The following is a 25,466-nucleotide window of genomic DNA, read 5'->3' on the forward strand; positions in this document are numbered from 1 at the left end:
GAGTTTATTGGCGAAGCGAAGATTGGTTCGCTCAACGAACGCTTCAACGGCAAAATTTCCCGGGCGAAAAAAAGAGGAGGGGGTTCGTGTCTCTCTCTTTGATCTCGTTCTCGCAACAATTCCCTTCATTCCCTTCTCACGCGTAGTTTTCCATCTCCACCATAAGGTTTAGGGTTTCTTAATTTCCATTTTCCTCTTTCAAATTCCCCCTAATTTCTCATTTCGTTACAATTTCAGTTTTTCTTTTGTCCATTTTGAAAGTTCATTTTGATTGCTGTCCTCTTGCATTTTCCGGTTGAGCTTGTTCCCAATTTGATTTGTCCATTTTTCAAAATTCCACCTTTTCCCCCCTTTTTGTTCCTGATTGTTGATGGACATTTCTGGATTTTTTTGTTTTTCTTCTTTTGGATGGTACAGACGGTGATTAATTGAAGCGTGAGGAAGTTTCAGCAAGTGGAGGAGAGAGAGAGAGACAGAGAGAAGAAAAAGGGGTGGTGTTGTTTGTGTGTTGTAGAGTGATTCAGAAAAAAGGGGTCCTCAGGTGAAAGATCTGAGGCTTTTAGGTTTTTGAGGGTGTAATCGAAGAAGAAGAAGAAGATGAGCGCTTCAAAGTTCATCAAGTGCGTTACTGTTGGGGATGGAGCTGTGGGCAAAACTTGCTTGCTAATATCCTACACCAGCAACACCTTCCCCACCGTAATTTCTCTTCCTTTCTCACTTTTTTCTGTTTTAATTTTTGCCCTTTTTTTAATGTATCTGCTGTAAAAATATTTAATTTTTTTCCCTTTTTGAAGTTTTTGTTTCTCAACTCAAATTGTGAAATGTTACTAAATAAGAATGATGAGTGACCTCAGGATTCAAAGTGTTCAAGGAAATTTGGAGTATGCCTTTTCTAAGGAGGCAGTGATTTTGAGTTAGGACTGGTTAATTTGGGAAGTTGGGTTGGCAAACAATTAATGAGATGAAATGAATGGAAATGTCTCTTACTTTAAGGGTAAAAAATATGTACGCAAATGTATATCTCTCCATTTCATGGTGGGGGAGTAATGGAAGATGTCTAATATGTGTAGTAAATGAAATGAAATTGGTTTCCTTGAGAGAGTTTTAATGATTATACATAGGTGAAGAAATCAATGTTTGCCATTCCTGTCTGGATTGTTCTGCATATAATGATTTGTTCTTCTTTGAATTTTTTATTGTATTGTAACCTTGTAATGTGATATATCATTTAGTTTACTTGTACTTATTGAAAAAAAGAGAGATGGTTATAATTTTTCTATCTCCCTTTTGCTTGGAAACAGGATTATGTGCCAACTGTTTTTGACAATTTCAGTGCAAATGTTGTTGTCAATGGAGCCACAGTTAATCTCGGTTTGTGGGACACTGCAGGTAACCCTACATATTTACCCTTCTTTTTGGTTTTTTATTGTGTTGTTTTGTGGAAGATATTTCTTTTTGGATTTTTATTGTGTTGTTTTGTGGAACAGGGCAAGAGGATTATAACAGACTACGACCTTTGAGTTATCGTGGTGCCGATGTTTTCATATTGGCTTTCTCTCTCATAAGCAAGGCCAGTTATGAAAATGTTTCCAAAAAGGTACTTAGCCTATTGTGTTCCTATAATCCTAGTTTTGCGATAGTTTAAATTGTTCTTTTGCATAAGCCCTTTTGATATGTATAGAGCTTTCTATACGAGCTATAATTAACAATCTTTACTAAAAGTTTCTGATGAATTGAATATGTGTTGTTTGGTTTTCCAGTGGATCCCAGAATTGAAACATTATGCACCTGGTGTCCCCATCATTTTGGTTGGCACAAAGCTTGGTAAGTTTCTTGCTGTCTATTGTGTACCTCATATTTGTGATATCATGCATTTTGTCCTTACTTTCTTCTAGCACATTAACCGATGTTGATAATCATTTCGGGTTATAAAATGGTAGACTTAATTTTGTGGATTCACTGTTTTCAAGAAAAAGGTGGAGGATTGTTACCCCAAATTTGCTCATATGAGCCTCTTTTGGTAGTTATGGTCATATTGTTTGTTTCTAATTGGGCATCGTGCTATAACTTTTCAGACTTGTTTCTATGGTCTGGTATGTTTTGCTGGAGTGAGTTCATGAATACTTTACATTGACCGGTTTGAAACCTAACAGTTGCTGGGAGGGTCTCATATGATCATATCTTCTTTAAACTTCATATCGATGGTCTTAGCAGCAAACTTTTTTATAACGTTTAAACTTTTTAAAAAATTATTACATACTCAATAAGTCTATATGATGATTGTGTTTAGTTCTGTTTTCTCCAATTGCCTGTTATATTAACGACCAGATTGAAGGCACTGGTTGAGTCTAGTGCAGTTTTCATGCTTGACTTCGTATTGGATGAGCTGTGAGATGAAAATGTTCTAATATCCGGCATTAATTTATTGTGTTGTTCATAATATAGTTGTTTGAACTTTTGGATACATTCGCAAATCAGTGTATCTAGATGCAACTTATATTTTAACACATTGATTTATCAATATGGAAATGAGGGTTTTATATTTACAAACAATCTAGTAACGATTGTTTTAAGTCTTCCTGATCTGAGCATGTTCCATATAATGTTATCTCAGCTAAGATGTGCCCCTTATTGTTGTGTTATTTGAAATAAAACAGATCTTCGGGATGACAAGCAGTTCTTCATTGACCATCCTGGTGCCGTACCCATCACTAATGCTCAGGTGAATACTGTTTCTGGCTCCCCTCTAATTGTTCTAAACTCCTATGACACGTTCGTCATTAAAAATCTGAAATTTGCATTTCCTTCCTTGCTTTTAAGGGAGAAGAGCTCAGGAAGCTTATCAATGCACCAGCTTACATTGAATGCAGTTCAAAATCTCAGCAGGTGCATACTCTAATCCTTGTTCTTTGGTTGACGGATTATATCGGTTAAATATTTCTAGATGTTCTTACAGTTTTTAGGATCCTATATTGTATAAAACTTTTTAATCAAGCATTTCTCATTTACATCAATATAGTTTGCACAGTACAGGAACTTAATTGAAAGTTTTTGTACAATACAAAGACTTAGTTAAAAACACTAATTATAAGAACCTAATTAGATGGTACTTTGTAGAGCATAATGGTTATTCTAAAATCGATTTTCACGGTTAATGCAGAACGTGAAGGCGGTCTTTGATGCGGCTATTCGAGTTGTTCTTCAACCTCCTAAGCAGAAGAAAAAGAAGGGTAAAGCACAGAAGGCCTGTTCAATATTGTAATTCGACTAGGGTTCTAAAAAGAAAGATCCGTATATGTCTCCTACTTGTATTTCCTTCCCTCCCTCCTACTTGTATTTCCTTGTCTCCTCTTCCCTTCTTCCTTTTCTTCATTCCCCTTTGCAGTTGAAGAAGTTGGTGTCTATGTGAGTTTATTATCTGTCATATATTCCAAAAGAAGAAAAAAAAAAACTTCCTTGAAGCTTAAGGTTGTTGATGCATTGCATTAGTGGAGTTAATTGTGAAAAACTTATTGTCAAAAGTTGCATTTCATGGTTCCAACTTCCAACCCCTTTATTAATGTTTTATGTATTAATATTAATATAAATCTATAAATTAGGATAACCACCTTGTTTGCTTGAGGATACAGAAATATAAATTATTGGTGCATGAATCTCTAATGTTTCCTTAGGTGTCATTTGGTTGTTTTGGAGTTAGTGGGAGCAGTTTTATTTGCTTTCATGCGATAATTTTTTTACTTTAAGGCAAAACAAAAAGACCCTAAAGTATAATATTATAGCTTTTTTTGGACGTGATATTTCATATTACAGATTAATTTTAATGTATTTACAGTGAAAAATGTTTTTATAGTTGTTTAATCATATTTGTTATTTTGAATAATTATTCACGCTTAAAAGATAGTTATTTTTTATGATATGGTATTATATTATTAGATATTCATGTAAATTTTTTTTATTCTAACGGTGCACCAACATTAAATTCATAATATTATAATAACTTAAAAATGATACTAATAAAGCGTTTTATGAAGTACCAAGCCTTTAGCTATGCTTGTGAAGCATATCATTATTTTTTCAGCTTTTTATCTGAACTAACCCATAATAATGTTTGTCCAATTGGTCACTACAAACCTAACCCCACTAGATCGTTGCTCTTCAACGTCTGAGGTCAAGTTTTTCATGTAAAACATTTATATCAAAATACAATTAAAAGTGTTATTATGAACTTAATACTAGGTTGGTTTAGTGATAGATAAACTTATTCCCATTACATTTGTCTATTTCGAGCCAAAAAAAAAATACACGAATTCATACTTTCATTTTTTGGTCAAAAGTAAGACACTAAGACTTAATGGTGTTACTAAAAAAAGAAAACAAAAATGGGCCAGATATGGGCCAAGACGAGAGATCATAAGGCCCATAATGATGATGGGCCCACCAACCCCGAAGGCATGTTCCCAAAAATCAGAGAAGCAGATACCCGCGTAATTTCGAAACCCCCGCACTTCATCTTTCTCACAATGCTAAAATGGTTCCCAATTTCGCTTTACCATCATCACCATGAGCAGCAGAGTCTCTTAGTTAATCCTAAACCGCGAACTCACAATCCTTGATCGAGTTTGTTAGTTCGTTCCTTAGTTAGTTATTGTTCAATCAATCAATTAGTTAGTTAGTTAGTTAGTTGTAGGGTTTTTACTTCCTTCAGCAGCTGCTCATGGCAAAACGAAACGGCTTCGTTGTGATCTCTTCCGACGATGAAGAAGGATCCGAGAATCGCTCGTTGAAAGGGAGTAGAACCAGAAGCAGCAGCAGAAACTGTAAGAGGCCGAAGTCGAGTTCGAGTTCAACAAGCTCACGTGGAAAGAAGAGGGCTAGAGATTCTGCGTCTCGTTCTCGCCTCTCTAAGCTCCATGAGGTATCCATTTTTTTTATTTGTTTTTTTCTTCAAAGTTTTGCCAATATTTGTCGAAAATGCTAGGTTAGGTTTGTGGACTTCAATTTAAAATTGTTAACTATTGTTTTCTATTTTTTGTGGTGTGACATTATAGTGATAATTTTTTGATACTGTAGTGTGAGTTTGGTATTTTTCTGTTAACATGATAATGCTTGATTGAATGTTAATGTAAAGAATGTATTCTGTTTTAAAGTGCCAAAACGAGTTGCATTTCTTTTGGAGGTGTGTTATTTGACTAAATGAGGATGTGGTGAATTGAATTTATTGCAGATCAGCTTATTTGAAGATGACTTCAATGATGTGTTCACAGGGTCAAAGGTATCTGCTGGTATGCTTTCTCTTTGTTCATGTTTCAACACAGGACTTCGTATTTTTATGATGAAGCTGAGAACTTAATTTCGGAATACTGGAAACTCTTTAAGACAGGCATGAGTCAAAGTTCATTGACTTGGAGAAAAAAAATTGATTTAATGAATTTAAAAGTTTCTAGTTCACAATCCTATAGTCGTGGAAACTTTTTTGTTTTCTGAATCTGTTGTATTCCCCTCTCTCATGAGTCATAACTTTTGCATCAGGTACTAGGAGGAGCATTGGAGAGGAGCTGTGGGTTGATAAATACAAGCCCCTTTCTGTGGAAGAACTTGCTGTTCACAAGAAAAAGGTCAAGACACTGATCCTTAAGTTATTAATTTTGGTGATATAAATGGCGTCTTAATTTGCTCTTTCTGCTTTGTTTTACAGGTTGATGAGGTTAAGATGTGGTTTGATGAAAGGGTGAATCCTTCAAAGGTACATTTAGCAAAAGAGGTTTTAGGATTTTAACTGATGTTTGTATTTTGTTCTCGGATTATAGAATTTGGGTGATTATAAGGAGGACTGATGTTAGTGCCTTGTTTGCAGATTATACAATTTGGGTGGTTAAAAGGAGGATTTTTACTTATTAGAAAAAGGGTCACTTGTTGGCTTTTAGTTATTTTGAGTCACTTTTTCAGTGTTTCTCCATATGAAGTGTTTACGTTTGGAGTTTAACTTTCTATAGAAATGCTTTCCCCAGAATTTCGTTATACTAATAAACAGTGAATTAAAATTTTTCTGATCCTTAGATACGTAGTGTGTTGTTTGTCTTTTCATATTGTGTTTTTTTTATCCCCCTCCTTTCTTTTTGTAAACCTACAGGATGTCATCGGAAGTAATGTTCTTGTCATCACTGGACAGGCGGGAGTTGGAAAATCCGTATGTACTCTTCCATTCTCTTGTTAACACCTTTACCCTCCTGCCTTTTTTTGTAGACACAACCCGACTCTGGGCAATCTAGATTTGTTGAAATCTGGTGCATGCTAATGTGGCTTGGAATCAAAATTGACTTCTTTTATCAGCATTTTGATTTTTTTCTTATTTGGATTTTCTTCTTTATTTTAGCTACGTATATATGCACATGTTAGTTCAATTATTACTGAATTTCTGCATGTCAGAATTATGAACTTTCCTATGAATTCTACATTGACATTGGAAATTTTGTTCTTGTTATGTAGGCTACTATTCATGTAATTGCATCTCACCTGGGCGCAGTAGTATGTGGATGGGACACACCTACACCTGTACTTTGGCAAGAGCATCTTTACAATTCCGGCGCAGGTGGGTCAAGCTAGTCTACACTTGATAAGTTAGTACGAGAAGAACTTAATTCAATTCTTTTCTGCTTTAGCCTCTCTGATTCTAAACCATGAGGTTCCTTGTGTTAGTGTATGTTCAAAATCAAATGACAGTGTGCATTTGGTTTACAGTCCAAATAGAAAATGCTTACATTAAATTTTGGAGAAAGGAAAGAGCTCTGATCAGTTGTACCTAATTACATATTTTCCCCATAATTTTATTTTCTATCGTCAGGAGTAAAATACACATCCAAGTTGGAAGAATTTGAAACTTTTGTTGAGAGAATACGGAAATATGGAGTAATGTCAGCTTCCCTTACAAGCGAGTCAAAGCCATCTGTCATACTTTTAATAGATGACCTTCCCTTGACAAATGGGAAAGCTGCTTTCGGAAGGCTTAAAGATTGCTTGCACCTGTTAGTGCGCTCAGCTCAGGTACCCACAGCAATATTGTTCACCGACTATGGCATTACTGATTCAGCAGATCCGAATGCACGAAACCTGCATGAACTTCAGCTATCTCTAGAGAGTTCTGGGGCTTGTAAGGTTACTTCCTTGAAAGATTCTCTTGCATTTTTTGACTTCTTGTTAAGAGAATTCTAACCCAACTTTTGGGAAACTTTCAGGTGGCATTCAATCCAATCACTACTAATTCTATTAAGAAGGTTCTCTTTAGAATATGCCAAATGGAGCAGTGTGTCCTTTTCTCAATCCGCTGATGCTCTTGGTCCATTACAAGATCACAGTAATACATCTGAAGGATTAGAGGATGGATATTCATTGAATTTTGGCAGAGATGAGACACTTAATTTATTTCATGCCTTGGGGAAGTTTCTACACAATAAGAGGGAGGCTGGTGCTGCAGTAAACTATGGTACTATAATTTGGTGAAAATTGACACTCATATTTTCTTTGGATTGCAGCTTATTCACATAAAGTTTTTTTTTATTTTGTAGACCAACATGGCTTTCATATACAAGAAAGATTTTCAAGATTACCTTTAAAAATGGATGTCCCAGAGAAGATTCTTTCTCAAGCCCATGTACAGCCGGGACAGGTTGCTGATTTTCTGCATGAAAATGGTATTTTTCCTGGCTACTTTTTGTTGATGTCCTTTGTGAAAACTTTATAATGAAGATGTTTTATTCCATTATTTATTTTCAGAACCAAAGCCAGTAAGTTTTATTTTTCCCACATTCTGATTTCTTGCAGTTCTGGAGTTTGTGGATGCTGAAGCAATAGATGATGCATGTACCGTGTCTACATATCTAGGTGATGCAGACATCCTTCTTTCTAAACTTCGGGGAGCGCTATCTAGTTATAATGAAGCAGAGAGCATGCTGCAGTCAGCTGCTGCATCAATTGCTGTGCGCGGGGTTCTGTTTGGAAATTCTCATGTAGTATCATCTAGGTTAGGATATCACTTATATGGATGCGTCTGTTGTGTGAGCAAAATATCTGTTTCTTTCATGTTTAATATTGTTGACTTTTACAGGTGGCACGCAATTCGTAGACCAAATCTCTGGAAGGTTGAGAAATCATCACTTTACAACAAGGTGTTTGATTGTGGCCTTTCTTTCTGTAAATTTTAACATCTTCCAATTTCCAATATTGGAGGAGCTCATTTAAAATATGCTACCTGTTCATTTAATTTGAGAGAGAAAAGTAATTTAGAGAGCAGAAATAGAGTATAGTAGTTTGTGTTTTTCGTCACACTAAAAAATTGTCTTCTGTTCATGATCTTCCATTGCAGGATGAGTTGTTTAGGTTGAGAGACTCTGATTGGAAATTGAGTTCTTATAATACATCTGTTATGGCCATGGAGTACATGCCTATGCAAAAACTGCTTGGAGATAGGGCATGTTATCAGGATTCAGTGCAGGACTTGGATATGGAAGATGCTGATTTTGACAAAATGAATTTAGATGCCCAAGAAGATGATGATGATGAGATAGAAGATTGGTAAAGATTCTACTATGGGGAATGATAAGTTTTGTGAGTAGTTTTTGTTATCACTGTGATGTAACAACATACGTGTCAAGGTGGTAAAGTGTTAGTCCAATTTCCTTGATTAAATTTTCGGTCTGGGAAAAAAGAGTGATCCCATTGTAAATATCAACTTTTATTTTATCAAAGTGTTTTTATTATATCCAAGTTCATGGAACAAATAGGGATCGAATGTTCTATCATTTGTTTTCTATTTCTCAAAGCTCAGAAAGGAAAGGCCATAGAACAAACTATTTCTCATTCAACTATTTGGCGTGAATAGAACAAACTAGATGTAGCAAAGCTATAGAATAATCAAATTAATTTGATTTCAAGATGTATCAACTCAAAATCGGCTTATTACAAAGTCAATGTGCCTGAATTTTACAAGGCATAACAAATAAGTAATAGACAAAGTAACTAATGCAAAATAGTCTACATGCAGCTACTCCTATTCGTAGAACTGCTATAAAAATGTAGCATAAATGCATAATACACTTCATCTTCCTCTAGCATGAAATGAAGTTACTTAAAAAAATGGAGACCAAGTTCATCTCCAACCTAAAAAAAACTATGTTATTTAGGTAATTAAATTATTAAATCAAATTGGTTGATTTTCAGGCCCTAGGACTCAAAGATAATGTAATATCTTGAAAAACCTTAAGCCTCTTGTCAATCTTGTTCTGGAAAATCCCGGTGCTATTTGTGTCATTTGATGTTGTTGTATGAGACTCATTTGGGGGTCCAAGAATTGCAGAAAGAATAGCATCTTCAAAGTCCTTGTTGTTGGGTAACAAGTCTGTTAACTTGTTCTTCTCATCATTATTGTCCTCTAATGATAGCCTCCTTCTTGTTTTGTTCTCTGGCACCTCAATTTCCCTATGCAACTTGTTGTTATTGAGCTCTCCCACATCATTCAACACCCTCATGGATCCTGCAGCATTTCCAGACCTTGTTCTCTTAAGGGTCTCCGAGAAAGGATTCTCAATAGGTGGCTGTGGCATAGGCTCCTTGAAAGACAAAGAAGATTTTGATACATAAAATGGTGGGGCTGCAACATTGAGTGAATTATTCCCCAACATGGCACTAACAAGTTTGGTACTTTTCTGCATTGGTGGTGGTGCTGGATTTATTGTTGTTATGTTGGAATTGATGTTTTCATCGGCAAATTCATCCTGTGCTGCTGCCTTATTGTTCATCATTGATGATGGCATCATGCTTGTATGATGATCCTTACAAGGCTGAGGCTGCCAAATTGATGACGAACCCAAGAAAGCCTCAAAGAGTCTCTTCTGTTCAATCCTATCACCATTTCCTTTGCTCATCATCTCGGATTCGAGGTCTTTGAGCATTTGCTGTGCCCTTTCATAGGCCTTGAGATGGGAATCTGAGCCTCTTGGGCCGTCCGGGACAGCCGGTTTCACTCTAAAGAGGGTCTCTTTTGCCTCGCTTATCCTCCCTTGCTTCATCAGACAGATGCCTAGATTGCACATCTTGTTGTTGTCTGGAGCTATTGATAGCGCGCGCCGATAGGCCTCTTCTGCTTCTACATAGTTGTTCTGCTGCATCAATGCCCATCCCAAGTTCCCCTACACATTCACAACAACAAATTCAGCTCAGTTTCATGTAATTTGTGATGGAAAAATTCACTTAATCACAATGCATATCAAATAGAGATAAAACAGAAAAAAAAGAAAAAGAAAACAAAGTATTCCCAAGTTAAATGATCACAAGGACACATAAATATAAGAATCAAAATAAATAAATGACACAAGTTAAAATTGAGACTCTGTAAGTTTACAATTTTCTTCATACCAGTAACCTTGTGGCTTCTTGTTCCACAGATACTTGAAACTTTTTCCCTTGAGATCTCGCAGTCTTTGTACGCTTGCCATTGAAAGCCAAACCTTGTTGAATCAAGAACAGCTTGTGCTTCAATAGACCAATTTGATCATCAAGTCTACCACATCTCTGTGAAGAAAACAAGATTGCACATTGAGTTTTTCAGCATTGCTAGTGAACAATGTTGAAGGACTAAACTTAGAAACTAGAAACAAATAAATACATAAAGATGAAAAAATTGGTGCACATTGTATGCATCATCATCATCATCTTAATAATAATTACCTTGTAAAGATCCAAGAGGATGTTATCAAGGGATTCTTGTGCTTGATCAGAGCATCTACTTCGAAGAGATTTAATGGCTTCGATGGCTTCTTCGGCCCGGTTCTGCTGCTTCATCACAATTGCCATGTCTTTCAAAGCACTATCTACTCTATCTCCGGCATTAATGGCTGCCCAAAACAGTGGAATTGCTCTCTCTGGATCCTTATCCACCAACTGAAACAAAGAAAAAGAAAAAGAATTAGATAAAAAAATCATAATTAGTTAAATTAGTTTGGAGCATTTTATGAATCAAACACCAAGAAAGAAGCAAGTAACCAAGATCCTAACCTGAACATTTTTTGCTCTAACATAGGGACTGTCACCAACGGGAACCTTGTGAGTGACGTGGAAGGATTCGGAGCGTGTTCTTGGAACCCCGAGAGGCTTCGCCGGCGATGAAGGTGCAGACTTTGTTGGTCTGAATCCTGGGGGAGCATTCCACATATCTTGCAACATTATTATCAAAAGAAAAAGGCAAAAAAGATAAATTCTTTTCTTCTTTTTGTTTCTGTTGAGAGAAGATAGAGTAGAACAGTGTTGAAAACGAAGAAGCAGAAGAATGAGTGATTAGAAGAAGAAAAAGCAGAGAGAAGAGAGTGTGGGATTGTTCATGCGGATGAGTTCAGGTTTTTAAGTTTTTGAAAAATGGGTAGCCGTTAGAAAGTAGCCGTTGAAAGATGTAATATTAGATTAGCGGTGTTAACGTGTTCGGGTTCCTCATACCATAAATAAAACACTAATACGGGTCATTTCTTAAAAGAAAAAAAAATGAAAACTTTGCATAATTTTGTTCTTCCAATATGGGAAAAGTTGCATAGTTTTTTAATCAATTTAATAAAAAATAATGTTGTCTTAATTTCTAAAATGTACATTTGTTTTTTGTTATTAAAATGAGAATATATTAGTGCATTTATATTTGATTATTGTAATTAACATTCTTAGATTAATATTTTGATTACTTTTATTTAATTATTCATATGTTTTTTTTTGGGCACCTGAAATATTTTTAGTTGTTTACTATATAGTTTTTAAGTATATTTTTATTTTTATTTTTATTTTATTCATTCCAATATGGCATAAAAAGAAATTATAACAATATTTAATTATTTATTGAGATAAGTAAATAATTTTGGTTATTCATCTTTTTAATAAAAATTTGACATCCTATATAATAGCCTACGTAATATCATATATCATTATCGAATTTTTTTTATGTATTGTGGTTTATTATATAAATAGTAAATGAATACTAAAAAAAAATTATTAACGAATAAATAAATTAAGAAATTATTTAATTGTTATAAACTAACAATATAAATAAATACTTGCAATTTGTAAGACTTTTGAAATATACATGGTTTAGTAGGATACTTTTATACATAATTCTGTCCTAGTTTTTTCTTCTTCTTTAGATAGTATATACAAAAAATCCTATTATTATTATTAAATAGAAAGATAACTTTTAGCAATATCTAAATATTGATGTGCATTATTAACTAATTAATAAAATGATTAAAATCTCATTTTTTTTCCATATCTTCCGGGGGAAAAAAACTAAAGAGAAGATCTAGGGTATTTATAATGACAGTCACATAATTTTATGAGTTCTACCAGAAAAAAAAAAAACATAATTTTATGAGAAAAAAAACTTCAAAATGTTTATAAAAAACTCATTAAACAAAAGTTATTTGTAAGGTAACACTTTTGGTGATCAACCTTGTGCTTAAGAAGAAAATGGATAATATATTGTCCAAGAAACAAAACATTATTACACTTTTATAAAAACTATGAGACACTACACAAAAGGATAACATAACTTGTGTACCAATGCAAAGATGCAGAACAGTGCTTCTAAGGAACCACATCTGAACAACATCAACAAAGGAAATCTTGTCACATAAAGTGAGATCAACTACATAGATCAAATCAGATATAGGACATGAAAAGTTGTCATAATTCCACTTCTTAGACAATAACTATGACAATTAGCAACTACAGTGCGCGGAAACTGTCAACTTTATCGAGTCTAGCTGTTCCTGAACTTGATGACTCCCCCATTGCATCAGGAGAGGCTGCGACCTGCGTTGATTCTCTATTTAACGAAGTTGGCATACCTGAAATCTCCTGAAAGTGATAAATGGCATTTATGTAAGGATGGAAAGCATAGATAACTAAACAAGTGTTACAACAGGCACAGGGATGTTGTCTCATACCTTCATCAAATGTAACCTCAAATCACAGGGTCGAACCTGGTTTCCAATGGATGCCATCACGAATTTCGAATATTGAAACAATACATCAGCAGCAGCTTGCTTTTTCTCTTCTACCTGAAAAACCAAATTCAGTTCAGTTCTTTCACAAAAATTGTTCAAAGTGAATTCAATTACTCGCTCCACAGACTCGACCGGTAAGATGGAAACCCAAAGGGGAAGGAGAAAGAAACCAATGCTTTTTTCCCCAAAATCACAAGCTATTTTGAATTCCAAGTATTGGAGTTGTTGCAAATGCTCAAAACCAAAACTTCTCTATCAATTCATACATTTAAGGTATATTGTTTTATTTGACATGTAAGAACAGAAGCATCACTTTTTTCCTACTGTTTATCTCCCAAGCTTTCAAAAAAGATAGCTTTCCATGGCAACAACAAACACTAAAGCAAGAATTAGAATCGAAAAAGCAAATCCCGAGTCAAACACCATACAAGATTCTGAGTTAATGCTTACTGAAATTCAGGGGAACTTAACTATCTTGCCATCATATGTATGATCAGGTAAGAGATAGCATAGCTTCAACCCAAACACCAACCAGAATCAGAATAAGTCACATCAACACTTAGCTTCAAACAATGATTCTCATTTCCAAAAATTGTAACTGAAATAAATTATCCATATGCTTATCTTCCCATCCTTATGAACTAGTACCATCAAGAATCACAATTAAAATGTGTTTGAGACTTTGAGGTGCAAGTGTACAACCTCTTACAAACATAAATTATATGGAAAATTCTAAGAGGTTTACTATCTTCCATGAATGAACCCAAAACTCTAACCCTAGCAAAATTAATGAAATTCTCTCAAGAGTTATCATTCAGCTGGAAAAGGAAAAGAGCAAAGACAAGCATAAACTAACAGATTCATAGCTCAAAGCGAACAATTGATCCAAAACATTCAAAACGATAACCAAAAATGATAGAGAAACTGAAAATTGACGGTATTCACAGGAAATGGTATCAACGATATCGACAGAATATGTTGAATCAAAGAAGACAAATACGAAATCAGGGGTTTTTACTTTTGAAAGCATTTAAAAATAGGAAATTTCGAATTTTTACTTTAACTACATCTTGAGTGAATTTAGGGGAAAAGGAAAAAAGAACAACAGAGAACCTCGTAATCTTCGATCATGGCGAGCGTATGTATGGCAAAATCTGAAGATGTTTCTTCCTCCTGATGCTATCGATGAAGGTCTTCAATTATATTCTTGTGGATATTTTAATGTATTAATAAAATAATAACTAGCTCTATTACCAACTGGCATTTTGCCACCTACGGTCCAGTTTTTCCCCCTTCCTATAACTATCAGAATGATATTACTCCCTATTTTAACTCGCTTACTTCATTGATTGTAATCATAAAAAGGCAATGATAATTTCTTGGTAAAGTACATATGAACTTCATGAAGTAAAACTGCTACACTGGGTATTCAGTAACGAAGACAAACTACTACAACTGAATTTCCAAGAAATAATGTACGATGGATATTCAAGACCAAATGGATAAAATTAGAGGCTAATAATCTAATTTAGTTAATGCATTAAAGCTCTTGATTACTCTTATATTCTGGTTAATATTAACTTTTACTAAATATTCTTGTATACCATAACTCAAACTGTTGATATACTAGTTGCTAGTTCCTGTCAGATCATGGTTCAACACAAAACTCAATTTGTGACGGTATAAATTAAATTCTATATGATTTGACCCACAAATAATAAAGCACTCATTTTGTGTTGGACCAATAGCACCTACAAGAACAATTCATGAGAAAAATTGAAAAAGAAAAACACAAGTAAATAAATGTCTCCTCAAACGATCTTTCTTTGCTGCCTCAGCAGCTGTTTTTCTTTTGTTTCAATATTAGCCACAGTGGCTTTAATTTTTGCTTCACTAAAGTACGGCCAACACCTAGTAAGAACATTGATCGCATAATACAAAAAAGAAACAGAAAATTCATGTCTCCTTAGGAGGAGCTTTCTTTGCGGCCTCAGCTGCTGCTTTCTCGGCTTCAATCTCGGCCACAATAGCATCGATTTCGGCTTCCTCAAGTTGACGCAAGCCTTGCTCTTTCGTCATCACAGCAACTTCAATGTTCTTGCCTCCGCTCTCAACGACCTTATTTCATACACCAAGAAGGAAAAGTCACAAGTGAAACAGTCATTATTGATTTATCCAGTTCCATATAAGATGAGTTACTAGCTCACACAAGCACCGTAATCATTCAAAACACATAAAAGAATCACTTATGACGATTCTATTGTTAGGTCGTGTCAAGCCAGTGCACAACCATCAGATTTATCAGGTTTGATTGTAAATTTGTCAAACAATATATGAAGAATCTGGCAGATGATTAAAGTAATAATGTGACTCCCTCTTGCAATCATGTACTATACACATCCTAATATAATTTGCTTAAAAGTTCTGGGCTGTGTAGCAGCATAACAATTAAGGAACCCCTCACATAAATATTTTGCTTTTTAAGAACAAATTATCAGACAAGTGCTTGCTTTAGTCAATATATTATCAACCCACTAAATTATATTAGTGGATTTTTAAAGAATTCCTAAGTATAATTCAGTTGAACAAAACAAACAATTAACTGGAGAAATGGATAATGATGAAACTTGAGGCTAATACTACTTACCATCATCAACACTTATAACAAGCTGAAGTAAGGAAATATTAGATTGGATGTCTGAAATGATTTCATGATACTCACAATTTTTTTAATAAAACAACTGAAAATAAAACTATTTACGTGAATAAATCGCTAGATTATGTACCACATAGTTTGCCAGAACATGCATCAAGAACAAAGACTTGAAAGATTCATACATTTTATGTAAGCAGAAAGGTTAGGCATGATTTCTGTATTGGAAAAATGAATGTAAACTCATAATTGAAGAAACCCTTTTAAATTCAAAGCATCAAAAGATAGACACATGCAAAGAACAAAGGAGGAGAGTTCCCTTTAGCATTTGAAAGAAGAAAAACCTTCAAAATGTTGCAGCAAGAAACCTAGATACATAATAAATTCAAGTATGCTTCCACCAAGACAAAAGAACAAATGAGCTCACCTCAAGCAATGCTCGGATAGCCAATTTTATGGTTTCTTGGCCAGAAACTTCCTTGTAGTTCTTCTCTAGGAACTCCCGGATGGAATTTGAGTTTCTACCGGTTGCATTGGCTTTCCAAGCTGAGAATGTGCCAGAAGGATCCGTTTGGTACAGGGATGGTGTACCAGTGTATGGATCAAAGCCGACAATCAAGGTTGAAAGGCCAAAGGGCCGAACACCACCACTTTGTGTGTACTTCTGCTGAAGACCTGCAATGTAACGAGTTATGTACTCTACCGTCACTGGATCCTCGACAGTAAGCCTATGGCTTTGACATTCAACTCTTGCCCTGTTTATAAGGACACGTGCATCAGCTTTTAGTCCTGCACAAGCAAGAGCAATGTGATCGTCCAGATTGACAATCTTCCTCACCGTTCTGCAAAAATATAACGCAACATAATGGTGAGACAAGTAAACACCATACTATCTCCTATATTGCTATATATAGCACACAACAGAAACTGCAAAACTCAATTCTTTGAGTGCTTCTAAAGAGGAGCTAACAATTCTTGCAAAGCATTGAGGGTTGTGGCAAAAGCATCTTAAAGGCCTTCATGAAACTAAGAAATTACTTCACATCAAAATAGTCCAAACACTACCGAAGGGATCCAATATTCTCAAACCTAGTCATTAGTGATCAAATTATATGCTAGCCAAGCAACAGAAAGGTTTCAAAATGGAGCATTATACAACAAAATCAACCTATATATGTTCTATATCATACTTCAAAGCTAAAACAACATTTCTCTGCAAAATCATCCCAAAAATATCTACATTCTAGTGAGCATCCAAGTAAAATCAGCATATCAACACTTAAGTCAACATAGAATGCCTAATTACAGAAAGTTCCAAATAAACATAAACCCTAGAAGCCATTCTCGGTACCAAAGGGATCTATTATCTATCTACCCTACAAAAATGTACTCAGCAAGATCACACGCCAGAAAGCCAAACCACAATAATTATCACAATAACAATTAGAAATACATTAGAAAAATTGAATCACAGAACTAGTAATTGGGGAGTGGAGGGTCCGAAAGATCACCATTTCAGGCAAAGTAAGAATTTTGGAAAGGGATTTTATGAAAAGTCGCAAACTTTGGGAACAAAAGTTTAAAATATAGGATTAGGGTTATGGTGTTACCTGGAGTCTTGGAGCTTGGCGGTGGATTTCTTCTCGACGCCGAGCACGACGTTGTCGGTGCCACGGACTCCAACGGCGGCGTTGCCCTTGCGGACGGCCTCGAGAGCGTATTCGACCTGGAAGAGGTGGCCGTCCGGCGAGAAGACAGTGATAGCCCTATCGTACCTGGCCATGGGTGGTGGTGCGATTCAAATCTGTGTTGTGCTGTGTTGTTTGGTCAAAAAGGTTTCTTCTTTCTTTGCTTTGTTTTGTGATTTAATTTGTTGATTCCTCTGTTGAGTGTGATGATGCAGTAGCAGCTGCTTAGGGAACAAGTATACTATAACACTATTATTCTTATTGGGCTTTTTTATCCTTTATTGGGCCTTCCATGTTTTGCCAATTCCCCAACCACCGGTTCAATACTATTAACAAATTTTCTGAACTATTAGTGGTTCATTAGTTTGCTTAAATAAGTATGAACTATGAAGTATTGGGAATTCAAATTTTATTTTACATATGCAACAACTCGTTAGTTAGCAACAATCTTTAAATGAAATTCAGATTTAGATGATACCGTAGGCAACAAGAAAAATTTCTATTAAAAAAAAGTTTAAAGAGTATTTCCTGACAAAAAAAGAGTATTTGGTTTGCATTTTTTATTTTTAATATTTTTTATTTTATAAAATTTTATTTTTTTGTTTTATAAAATTTTTAAAAATAGAAAATACTAAGTATGATAACTGAAAATAAAAGTAGAAATCAAATAAAAACTAATTTATTGAACTGGAAAAAGAAAGTTTAACTAATTTAACTATGATGTGTGGTGTGGCAAAGCTTATTTTGTTCACTAATTATGTGGTTGAGAATTTGATTATTACTTATAGAAATAAAGAATATCTATAATAAATTATTTACTTAAAAGTTTTTACATTCATTGAGATTATATACGAGTCATTTATCAAAGTCCACCTTTCATTGTTAATGAAAATTGAGCTCATGTTCTTGTAAAATATAAGATCATTATTACAAACTTTGTTAAGCATATATTAGTCACTTGTAATGGTTTCCCTTTTTATTCTATTCTTCAAGAGTATTTAGTTTTTTTTTTCCTCTTATTTAAAAAAAAAATAACACAAGAAAATGTGAAAATATGGGGAACAAAAACAACAAGAAGATTAAAATAAAAGAAAAAAAGAAGAAGAAAAGAAGGCCTTATCTGAATAATGGAAGAAGCAAAGAGCAACATTTACAACTAAATCTATAAGTCAGGATATTGTTCTTCTTGTGAGAGAAAGAATAGTGGATTCCATTAATTTGAAGTCAATTGGTTTGGTTAAATAAGCATCCATTCCAACTTCTAAGCATTTGGCTTCATCACATGACATTGCATGAGCAGTGAGAGCAACTATTGGAATGTGAACTCCACTTCCCACTTCTGATTTTCTTATTGCTTTTGTTGCTTCATATCCATCCATCTTTGGCATCTATTTTCATCACAAACACACAAACAAGAATTAGAAGCTAAACTCAAGTGTGACAGTTAACTATGATCTATATGGATGAAAACAACTACTTTACATGAGGCACTATTTGCCAGCAATATCTGGGATCTTGGTAATTTTAATTAATTTTCAACTAGTTCTCTGTAGTTTAATAGTTTGTAAATAAAACTCTATATTGTACAAAATTTTTAACCTAATTTAGGGTGAGTTTGGTTTGCGTTTTTATTTTCAATAATTTTTGTTTTTAGATTTTTGTAAAGAAAAAAAAGCATGATGTGAAAACAGAACCAATCGGACATCTAAAACTTTTTTAAAGAAGTGCTAGTTTCTATAATTTAGACTTTAAGAAGACAAATAGGTCTGGACTTTATAATTCGAAGACACATAAGTCTTTAACTAATTAAAAATACAAAAACGTTTCTCATTTTTTAAAATGTGAGACATTTAAGTCTTTTCATCCAAAATATATAAGGACAAATAAGTGCTCCAGAATGACTTAGATGTCTCGCGTTTTAGAAAATGAAGAGTCGTTTTTGTATTTTCAATTAAACGAGGACTTATTTGTTTTCAAGAAAAAAGGTCGGAGACCTATTTGTCGTTCTAACGAAGTTCCTATACTTTTGTTTTTTTTTTTTTGTATAATCATGAGGGAGCTTCTAAAACTTTTAAGATAAAATGAATACTAATATAGCTTTTTTTCATTTTCTAGTTCATACCTGACAATCCATTAGGACCAAGTCATATGAAGGGAAACTGAGAATTTCAGTTTGAGAAGATGATGATCTTGTGTTCCTTTCATTCAAGTTTGAGTCTCTTCTAAAATCTTCAACACCAAGCAAGCCATTCAAAGCATCCACTGCTGCTTGTCCATCACCAACTGCTACAACACTTGCTCCCATCTTCTCAAGCATTATGGTTGCAACTCTTTGAATCACAGGTGTGTCTTCTGCAAGCAATATCCTTAACCCTTCAAGAGATTTCTTTCCATTTACCGGTCTAGCCGAGCCGCCGATGATCCTATGCTCTTCTTTTCCTCTGCTCTCAGAATCTTCACCTTGATGAGCTTCTCTTGGAAAATAATCTTGTTCTGGAGACAATGATTTTGGAGAGTTTTGGTTATTTTGACATAACTCTTCCTTCTTTGGAGTGTTATTAGCTTCTGAATGTTCATCTGTTAATCCTATTAAGCAGTTGTTAATCCTATACAGTGATAATCTATGAAACTGCTCAACCTTCTCACTTTTTTTTTCAGTACTACTAACAGGATTACAAGGACCTGATTCGGATATGTCTGAATCGTCCGAGCTAGCAGCATCACAATGAGTATAATCACTCTCATGAAGCTCATCCATGTTCTTCTTTTGCATCTCATGATTTCTCTCTTTTACAACTTCCTCCAAAATGTGAACAATTTTTGCTTTGTAAAGTGGTTTGTTAACTGTCATCATATATCCTTTTCTTCTAAGCTCCATTTTAATGGTGTTAGAGGTGTCATGGTTTAGAACCCATATAAATTTTGCTCTCCCCACATATCTGTGAAGAAAGTTAAGCTGCTCCTTCCATATATCTGTGCTCAAATCGAGTAGTCCTATGTCGACTGCGATGACAAAAACTGGATTCTTGATTTCTTGTATGCTAAGTAACTTGGACTTCAAACTCTCATGTATTGGATAATGTAAATCAAAGTCATTGTATGAAAGAGTTCCCTTAGAATCTGTGTTAATCCATTCCATTCAGATGCTTCCATTGTGAACACCCCATTTTTCTGCAGCCATTTAGATGTGATTGATCTTCCCATGTTGCCGTGCAGTGCAAGCAATACCTGAATCAATGCATATTATTTCAGGACTTAGGCCGTGTTTGGTAAGCGTCTTAAGACAGAAATACAGAGACATTAAGACAAAGACAAGAGTGATAATTCTACTCACCACTAAGCCATTGTTTGCAATATCTACCAAACAATGTTGTTCTGTGGCATCCCCGGCCGTATCGAGGCGCAGGTATAATCTCATCAGTGTTCCGGGGCCTTCCTTTTTGACAACTTTGATTTCTCCACCCATCTTATTAACCTGCCACCCCAGATCACTAAAGAGATCAAATGCATTTATATACAAATCTAGACATGAAAATATGATTTTCTAAATAATGTTCTCTATATGCAAAGTAATGTTAAAGCCTAAAACATGCAACTGATATAAGCATATGCTTCATGCTAGCACAGGGGTTTTGTTGTTACAATCACATTAATGGTGATTTTTAATGGTATTTGTACTTGAATTGTGCAAAACATAATATATTAAGGGTCTAACTCACCAAGCTTCTGACAATGCAAAGACCAAGGCCAGTGCCTCCATGCCTGAAAATAAGTAAAGGTTCCTTAACTACTTAGGCTTTCAGCCCATGTTATTTCAAAGGTTCTTTCTACTATTGGATATATATTCAAAATAATTTGAATTTAAAAGTGCAATGACAACTCTAGATAATAGTAATAATAGATAAGATCATGTTCATCTGTTAGCTGAAAATAATTTTCTACAGATTTTATGTTAAAACTTAAATTACTTACAGTCTAGTAGTTGATGGATCTGCTTGCTCAAAGCTTTCAAACACAGAATCCCATTTACTTGGATCAATACCTATAAATGCATGAGATTTATATGAATAAGTTATATATAAACATGTCAAATAAATACAAACAGCCTAAGCTGATAATTACATAAGGATTCCACGACTTGAATCCGTGATCTTGAGGTTTCGCAGACATAGGCTAAATCTTTTTAAGACAAGTTTAGCTAGGTTCTTACCGCAGCCGGTGTCATCGACTTCAAACCATAGGATTGCTTTAGAAGTCCTCTTTGCATGGTTCTCATGTTGCCTTGTTCTAGTCTTTTGTGCACACTGTAAATTCTTCTCTTCCATCAGATGATTTGCATTATCACTACATGGATTTGGATTCTCAAACCATCCTCTCAGAATAATGTGACCAGCTGAAACCGATTCAAAGGGTTAAGATTAGTAATCCTAGAACATAAATTTTGGCTTACAAGGAGTAAATTTAATTGAGTTGTTGATCAAATTTGCAAAAATTTGGACTACTCTAGCAGAGTCGCCGCGAACTAGCTTCGGCATATCATCTGCAAAAAATTAACAAGATGCATCAGAATCATTGTTGAAGAGATTTCTAGTCACCAAAATAAGATTTCAGATTCATACTAAAATATGATTCATATTATATACTAACCAGATAGGTCTAAGACAGTCTCTACACTGTGATTCATGCATTGCACAGAAAACATATCCACTAGTCCTTCAAGTTCCCTTCCCAAGTCGAATTCAGCATCTTCTAGAACTAGCTTTCCTGATTCCACCTATATTCTATGAATCTTTAGAAAGTTTTTCCAAACAAGTAAGTGCATATTTTTTCAAGGAACATATAATTGAATGTTCTTGAGCAAAATAATTAAATATGTCACCTTGCTGAGATCCAAGATGTTATTAAGAAGCCGGAGCAGCGCAGTCGAGCATTTTCTTATCTGAGTAACCGTTGCACACTGCTCGTTGGTTAGACAGTCGTCGGACATAAGAATGTCGAGTAGGCCAATTATTGCAGCCATAGGTGTCCTCAATTCATGGCTGCATTGCACCAAAAAGAAGGATCCTAATTACATGTTTGATAAAACAAAAGTAGATACCAAAAGCTATACACAAGTTTAGCATAATCAATCAGATTGAAGCTGAGAAAATCAACCTCATGTTTGCAAGAAATTGGCTCTTATAATTGCTTGATGCCTCTGCCTTTCTTCTAGCTTCAAGCTGACTAATAAGTTCTGCTCTTAGTTTCATTTCCTTTGAGACTCCATTTGTCAAAATCAAAATGCAAACCCATCCAATGACTATAATACACATTGATGCAGATATCAGAATCACCAAAGTCTTGAAGGCTCTTTTATCTTCTTGTCCTAATATATGCTTTCTTGGAATGATTATTACACCAACCTGCCACAAAGTTCAAGCAATTAATTTGAAATATAGTAGTAGTTGGTTATTCATAGTTTCTTCTTAAATTCTAAAGGCATTGTATTTGTATTTGTATTCAACTGTACCATAGGAAGTCTCTTCAAGTTTAGGAAGAACGAATCGATGTAATATCTGTCGTGGCCTAGCCTGACATTCGCAACATGAACCTCATGGCTAGGAGGGAATTTGTTACCAGAACTTTTCTTCAAATACTCAGCTCCAAGCCTTATCACTTCATTTTCACAATCTACAGCCATCTTAAGCTTAGGAGGCTTTGTTGAATTTGTAAGAAGAGGTACATCAGTGGAAGTTGCAAGCAAGTAACCTTCTAGAGAAGTTAAATACATATGTCCACTATGCAACTCAACAAGCTCCTTCATTAACTGTCCTACACTATAAAGTGCAGTTGTTACTCCCACCACAGCCACAATACTCTTGTTAGAAGCATCCCAAACAGGCAATGCAGCCGAAAGCAAAGGCGAATCTGTGAACTTGCTCACGACAACACGCCATGAAGCCACCCCATCAGGGACCTGGGATAGGCCTGCTATGTGGATTGAGTCTTCTGGGGCAATCTGCATTGCTTTTCCAATCTTTTCGCCGGTGACAGGATCCAACGGCTGGCGATACCATACAGCAGACTTGTTGTCATGATCATTCCAAGATTCATGTGAAGAAAGTGATGAATAATTAATGTCACTGTTATAGCTACTTGCACTTGCACCAATGGAATAATTTGCAAGATCAGAGTAAATGTAGAATGTGTTGTTATCTTTAAGGTCTCTATGGAATGCTTGAACAAAACCATTATTGTATTTGACAGTGATTGAGTTAAGAGCTTTTCTACTAGCAAAAAGTGCCCATGTTACTGCTCTCATTGCTTCATACATCTGCTAAGAAATAAAAAACAGAACAAATAAGCAAACTGATAGTAAAGTGATATTGTTACCAATCACGAGTTTAATTTTGATGCAATAATAATGTAAATTGCACAGTCGTTCAATTATATCCGTTCTTTCAGATGATTATTCACCCAACCAATGTAAAAAGTAGTTAATTTTTATTGACATGTTGTTATCTGTTTGAATGCGTGTGTAAAACTGCTTTATGCATCAAAATTAAATTCAAAACATAACTATAAGGTTTAATTATTTTGCAGTCATTATAGTCTGGCCTAATTTCCAATTTGATCACTATAGTTTAGCAATTTCTATCAAGTCCCTAGAGAAATTTAGCATTACAAAAAAAAAAAGGTTGAATTGAATAAATTGTTGTTTCACCTTACAAATTTAGATAAAGATCAATTGAATTATATGAAAATTTGAAAACTTTGCAATAGTAAGGACTTGATTACACAACTTAATTCAAAATTGAGTGGAAAAACAATGAAGTTGTAAAATAATTAAATTGATTAACCTCCACTTGGTTTTCTTGAGTGGTAAGATTGCCATGGCTTCTAATCACGTACTGAGAAAGCTTGACCTGAGCCATTGTAATTTCAGAAGTAGAATTCAAAATGTTCCACATCCTCAAGATTGGGCGTTGTAGAAGCTCATAACGCAAGTCATAGGCTAAGCTATTGAGAGATTTTGTTGTATAAATCTTTGTGAAATGCCATGTTAGTATGGTAAGAAGACCAATCAAGATAGCTAGCATAACCTACATGATGAAACAGAATCAATGGTTAGAACTTAGAACAACAAAAATGGTTATTTCATTTTATGCACATCAAAGGATCAAATCTAACTAAGCCTTGTAATTAGCACTAAAAATTTCTCTCAGCAAATCATTCACATTGTAACTACTAACACAGGTTGGTCGAGTGGTAGACTAACTAGTCCACTTTCTGATAGTCTCAAGTTTGAGTCCTACATATAGATTCTCGAGACGAATTAGTCGAATTTCTGGTAATAAGATCAAAATACTAACATAGGCCGAAACAATTCTCCGGTCGAAAATTAGCCGGATTTCTGATAATATGATCCAAATACCGGTGGCAAAACCAAACAAAGTTTACACTTTACATTGTAACTAACATCTAAAACTTAAAAGCAATCATATAAGTTAGAATTGAATTGATATTTTACCATGATTGCAAGGCGAACCACAAAGACACTATAGTATTTTGATAGGCATAGAATACTAGCATACTGAAATTCTTCCTTTTCCACATCCCTTTGGAGAATTCTTGAGCCAATTGGGGTGCTATTATTTTTCTTACAAGAAGTAGCAAAACCCCATAATCTACCAAAGACATGTCTGAACTTGGTAGTAGCCATTGTTGTTGTTGATCTTGATCCTTGTGAGCATATGTGGAACTACTTTAAGAAGATGAGTTTATAAAGTAGCTAGCTAGTAGCTAGATAGATAGATAGCAGCACATTGGATTCAAAGAATTCAAGGTTCCATTTTCAAACTTCAACTTGTTTTTGTGTTTGTGTTTGTTAAGATTATTAGAGATAAGTTCTTCACTGTTTAATAATGTGCTGCTTGTACTTTGTGTCATTTCCCACTCTTAGTGTAGAACTCTAAAAGAGTGTGTTAGAATAATTTATTGTTATTTATTTGAATATTAGTTTTTGTGGACAGCATTCACACAATTGGGGAATTAAATTTAAATCACATACATGTAAGTGATCACTGGTAATTTCTGTGTTGAGTCATGATGAAT

The 25,466-nt window shown here is 34.7% G+C and overlaps 5 protein-coding genes and 1 pseudogene across 6 annotated transcripts; 2 read left to right on the forward strand and 4 right to left on the reverse strand.

Moving 5' to 3' along the window:
* On the forward strand, nucleotides 1-3,621 carry LOC127743900 (rac-like GTP-binding protein RHO1). 2 transcript variants are annotated; one of them, XM_052256105.1, is made up of 8 exons: nucleotides 1-166; nucleotides 418-696; nucleotides 1,302-1,389; nucleotides 1,488-1,597; nucleotides 1,761-1,824; nucleotides 2,658-2,722; nucleotides 2,821-2,886; nucleotides 3,161-3,621. In XM_052256105.1, exons 2-8 carry the CDS (start codon nucleotides 598-600, stop codon nucleotides 3,260-3,262), a joined length of 594 nt encoding a protein of 197 aa, XP_052112065.1. In that variant the 5' UTR covers nucleotides 1-166; nucleotides 418-597; the 3' UTR covers nucleotides 3,263-3,621. The 2 variants fall into 2 exon arrangements, with proteins under 2 accessions (XP_052112065.1, XP_052112066.1); XM_052256106.1 differs by having other exon boundaries at nucleotides 19-82.
* Nucleotides 3,622-4,522: 901 nt separating this feature from the next.
* Nucleotides 4,523-8,742, forward strand: LOC127743898 (cell cycle checkpoint protein RAD17-like). The gene is given in 13 exon segments (XM_052256103.1): nucleotides 4,523-4,915; nucleotides 5,225-5,282; nucleotides 5,530-5,615; nucleotides 5,696-5,743; nucleotides 6,131-6,187; nucleotides 6,487-6,589; nucleotides 6,842-7,152; nucleotides 7,233-7,303; nucleotides 7,305-7,480; nucleotides 7,563-7,688; nucleotides 7,819-8,017; nucleotides 8,102-8,162; nucleotides 8,360-8,742. Coding segments are annotated over 13 exon segments (1,710 nt in total). The 5' UTR covers nucleotides 4,523-4,714; the 3' UTR covers nucleotides 8,573-8,742.
* A 130-nt stretch (nucleotides 8,743-8,872) lies between these two features.
* On the reverse strand, nucleotides 8,873-11,364 carry LOC107476429 (protein POLLENLESS 3-LIKE 2). The gene is made up of 4 exons (XM_016096239.3): nucleotides 11,047-11,364; nucleotides 10,720-10,932; nucleotides 10,408-10,563; nucleotides 8,873-10,181 (listed from the first exon to the last, which is right to left on the reverse strand). Exons 1-4 carry the CDS (start codon nucleotides 11,212-11,214, stop codon nucleotides 9,210-9,212), a joined length of 1,509 nt encoding a protein of 502 aa, XP_015951725.1. The 5' UTR covers nucleotides 11,215-11,364; the 3' UTR covers nucleotides 8,873-9,209.
* A 1,078-nt stretch (nucleotides 11,365-12,442) lies between these two features.
* LOC127743901 (uncharacterized) lies at nucleotides 12,443-14,235 on the reverse strand. Its single transcript, XM_052256107.1, has 3 exons — nucleotides 14,145-14,235; nucleotides 12,972-13,085; nucleotides 12,443-12,882 (listed from the first exon to the last, which is right to left on the reverse strand). The coding sequence occupies exons 1-3, from the start codon at nucleotides 14,160-14,162 to the stop codon at nucleotides 12,751-12,753; spliced, it is 264 nt and encodes an 87-aa protein (XP_052112067.1). The 5' UTR covers nucleotides 14,163-14,235; the 3' UTR covers nucleotides 12,443-12,750.
* Nucleotides 14,236-14,807: 572 nt separating this feature from the next.
* LOC127743899 (proteasome subunit alpha type-7) lies at nucleotides 14,808-17,587 on the reverse strand. The gene is made up of 3 exons (XM_052256104.1): nucleotides 17,295-17,587; nucleotides 16,112-16,526; nucleotides 14,808-15,149 (listed from the first exon to the last, which is right to left on the reverse strand). The coding sequence occupies exons 1-3, from the start codon at nucleotides 17,465-17,467 to the stop codon at nucleotides 14,988-14,990; spliced, it is 750 nt and encodes a 249-aa protein (XP_052112064.1). The 5' UTR covers nucleotides 17,468-17,587; the 3' UTR covers nucleotides 14,808-14,987.
* Nucleotides 17,588-18,533: 946 nt separating this feature from the next.
* Nucleotides 18,534-25,316, reverse strand: LOC107476455 (histidine kinase 1-like; annotated as a pseudogene).
* Between the last annotated feature and the right edge of the window lie 150 nt (nucleotides 25,317-25,466).

Source organism: Arachis duranensis, unplaced genomic scaffold, assembly GCF_000817695.3.
Source record: "Arachis duranensis cultivar V14167 unplaced genomic scaffold, aradu.V14167.gnm2.J7QH unplaced_Scaffold_165934, whole genome shotgun sequence".
In the NCBI taxonomy this organism is placed as follows: Eukaryota; Viridiplantae; Streptophyta; class Magnoliopsida; order Fabales; family Fabaceae; genus Arachis; species Arachis duranensis.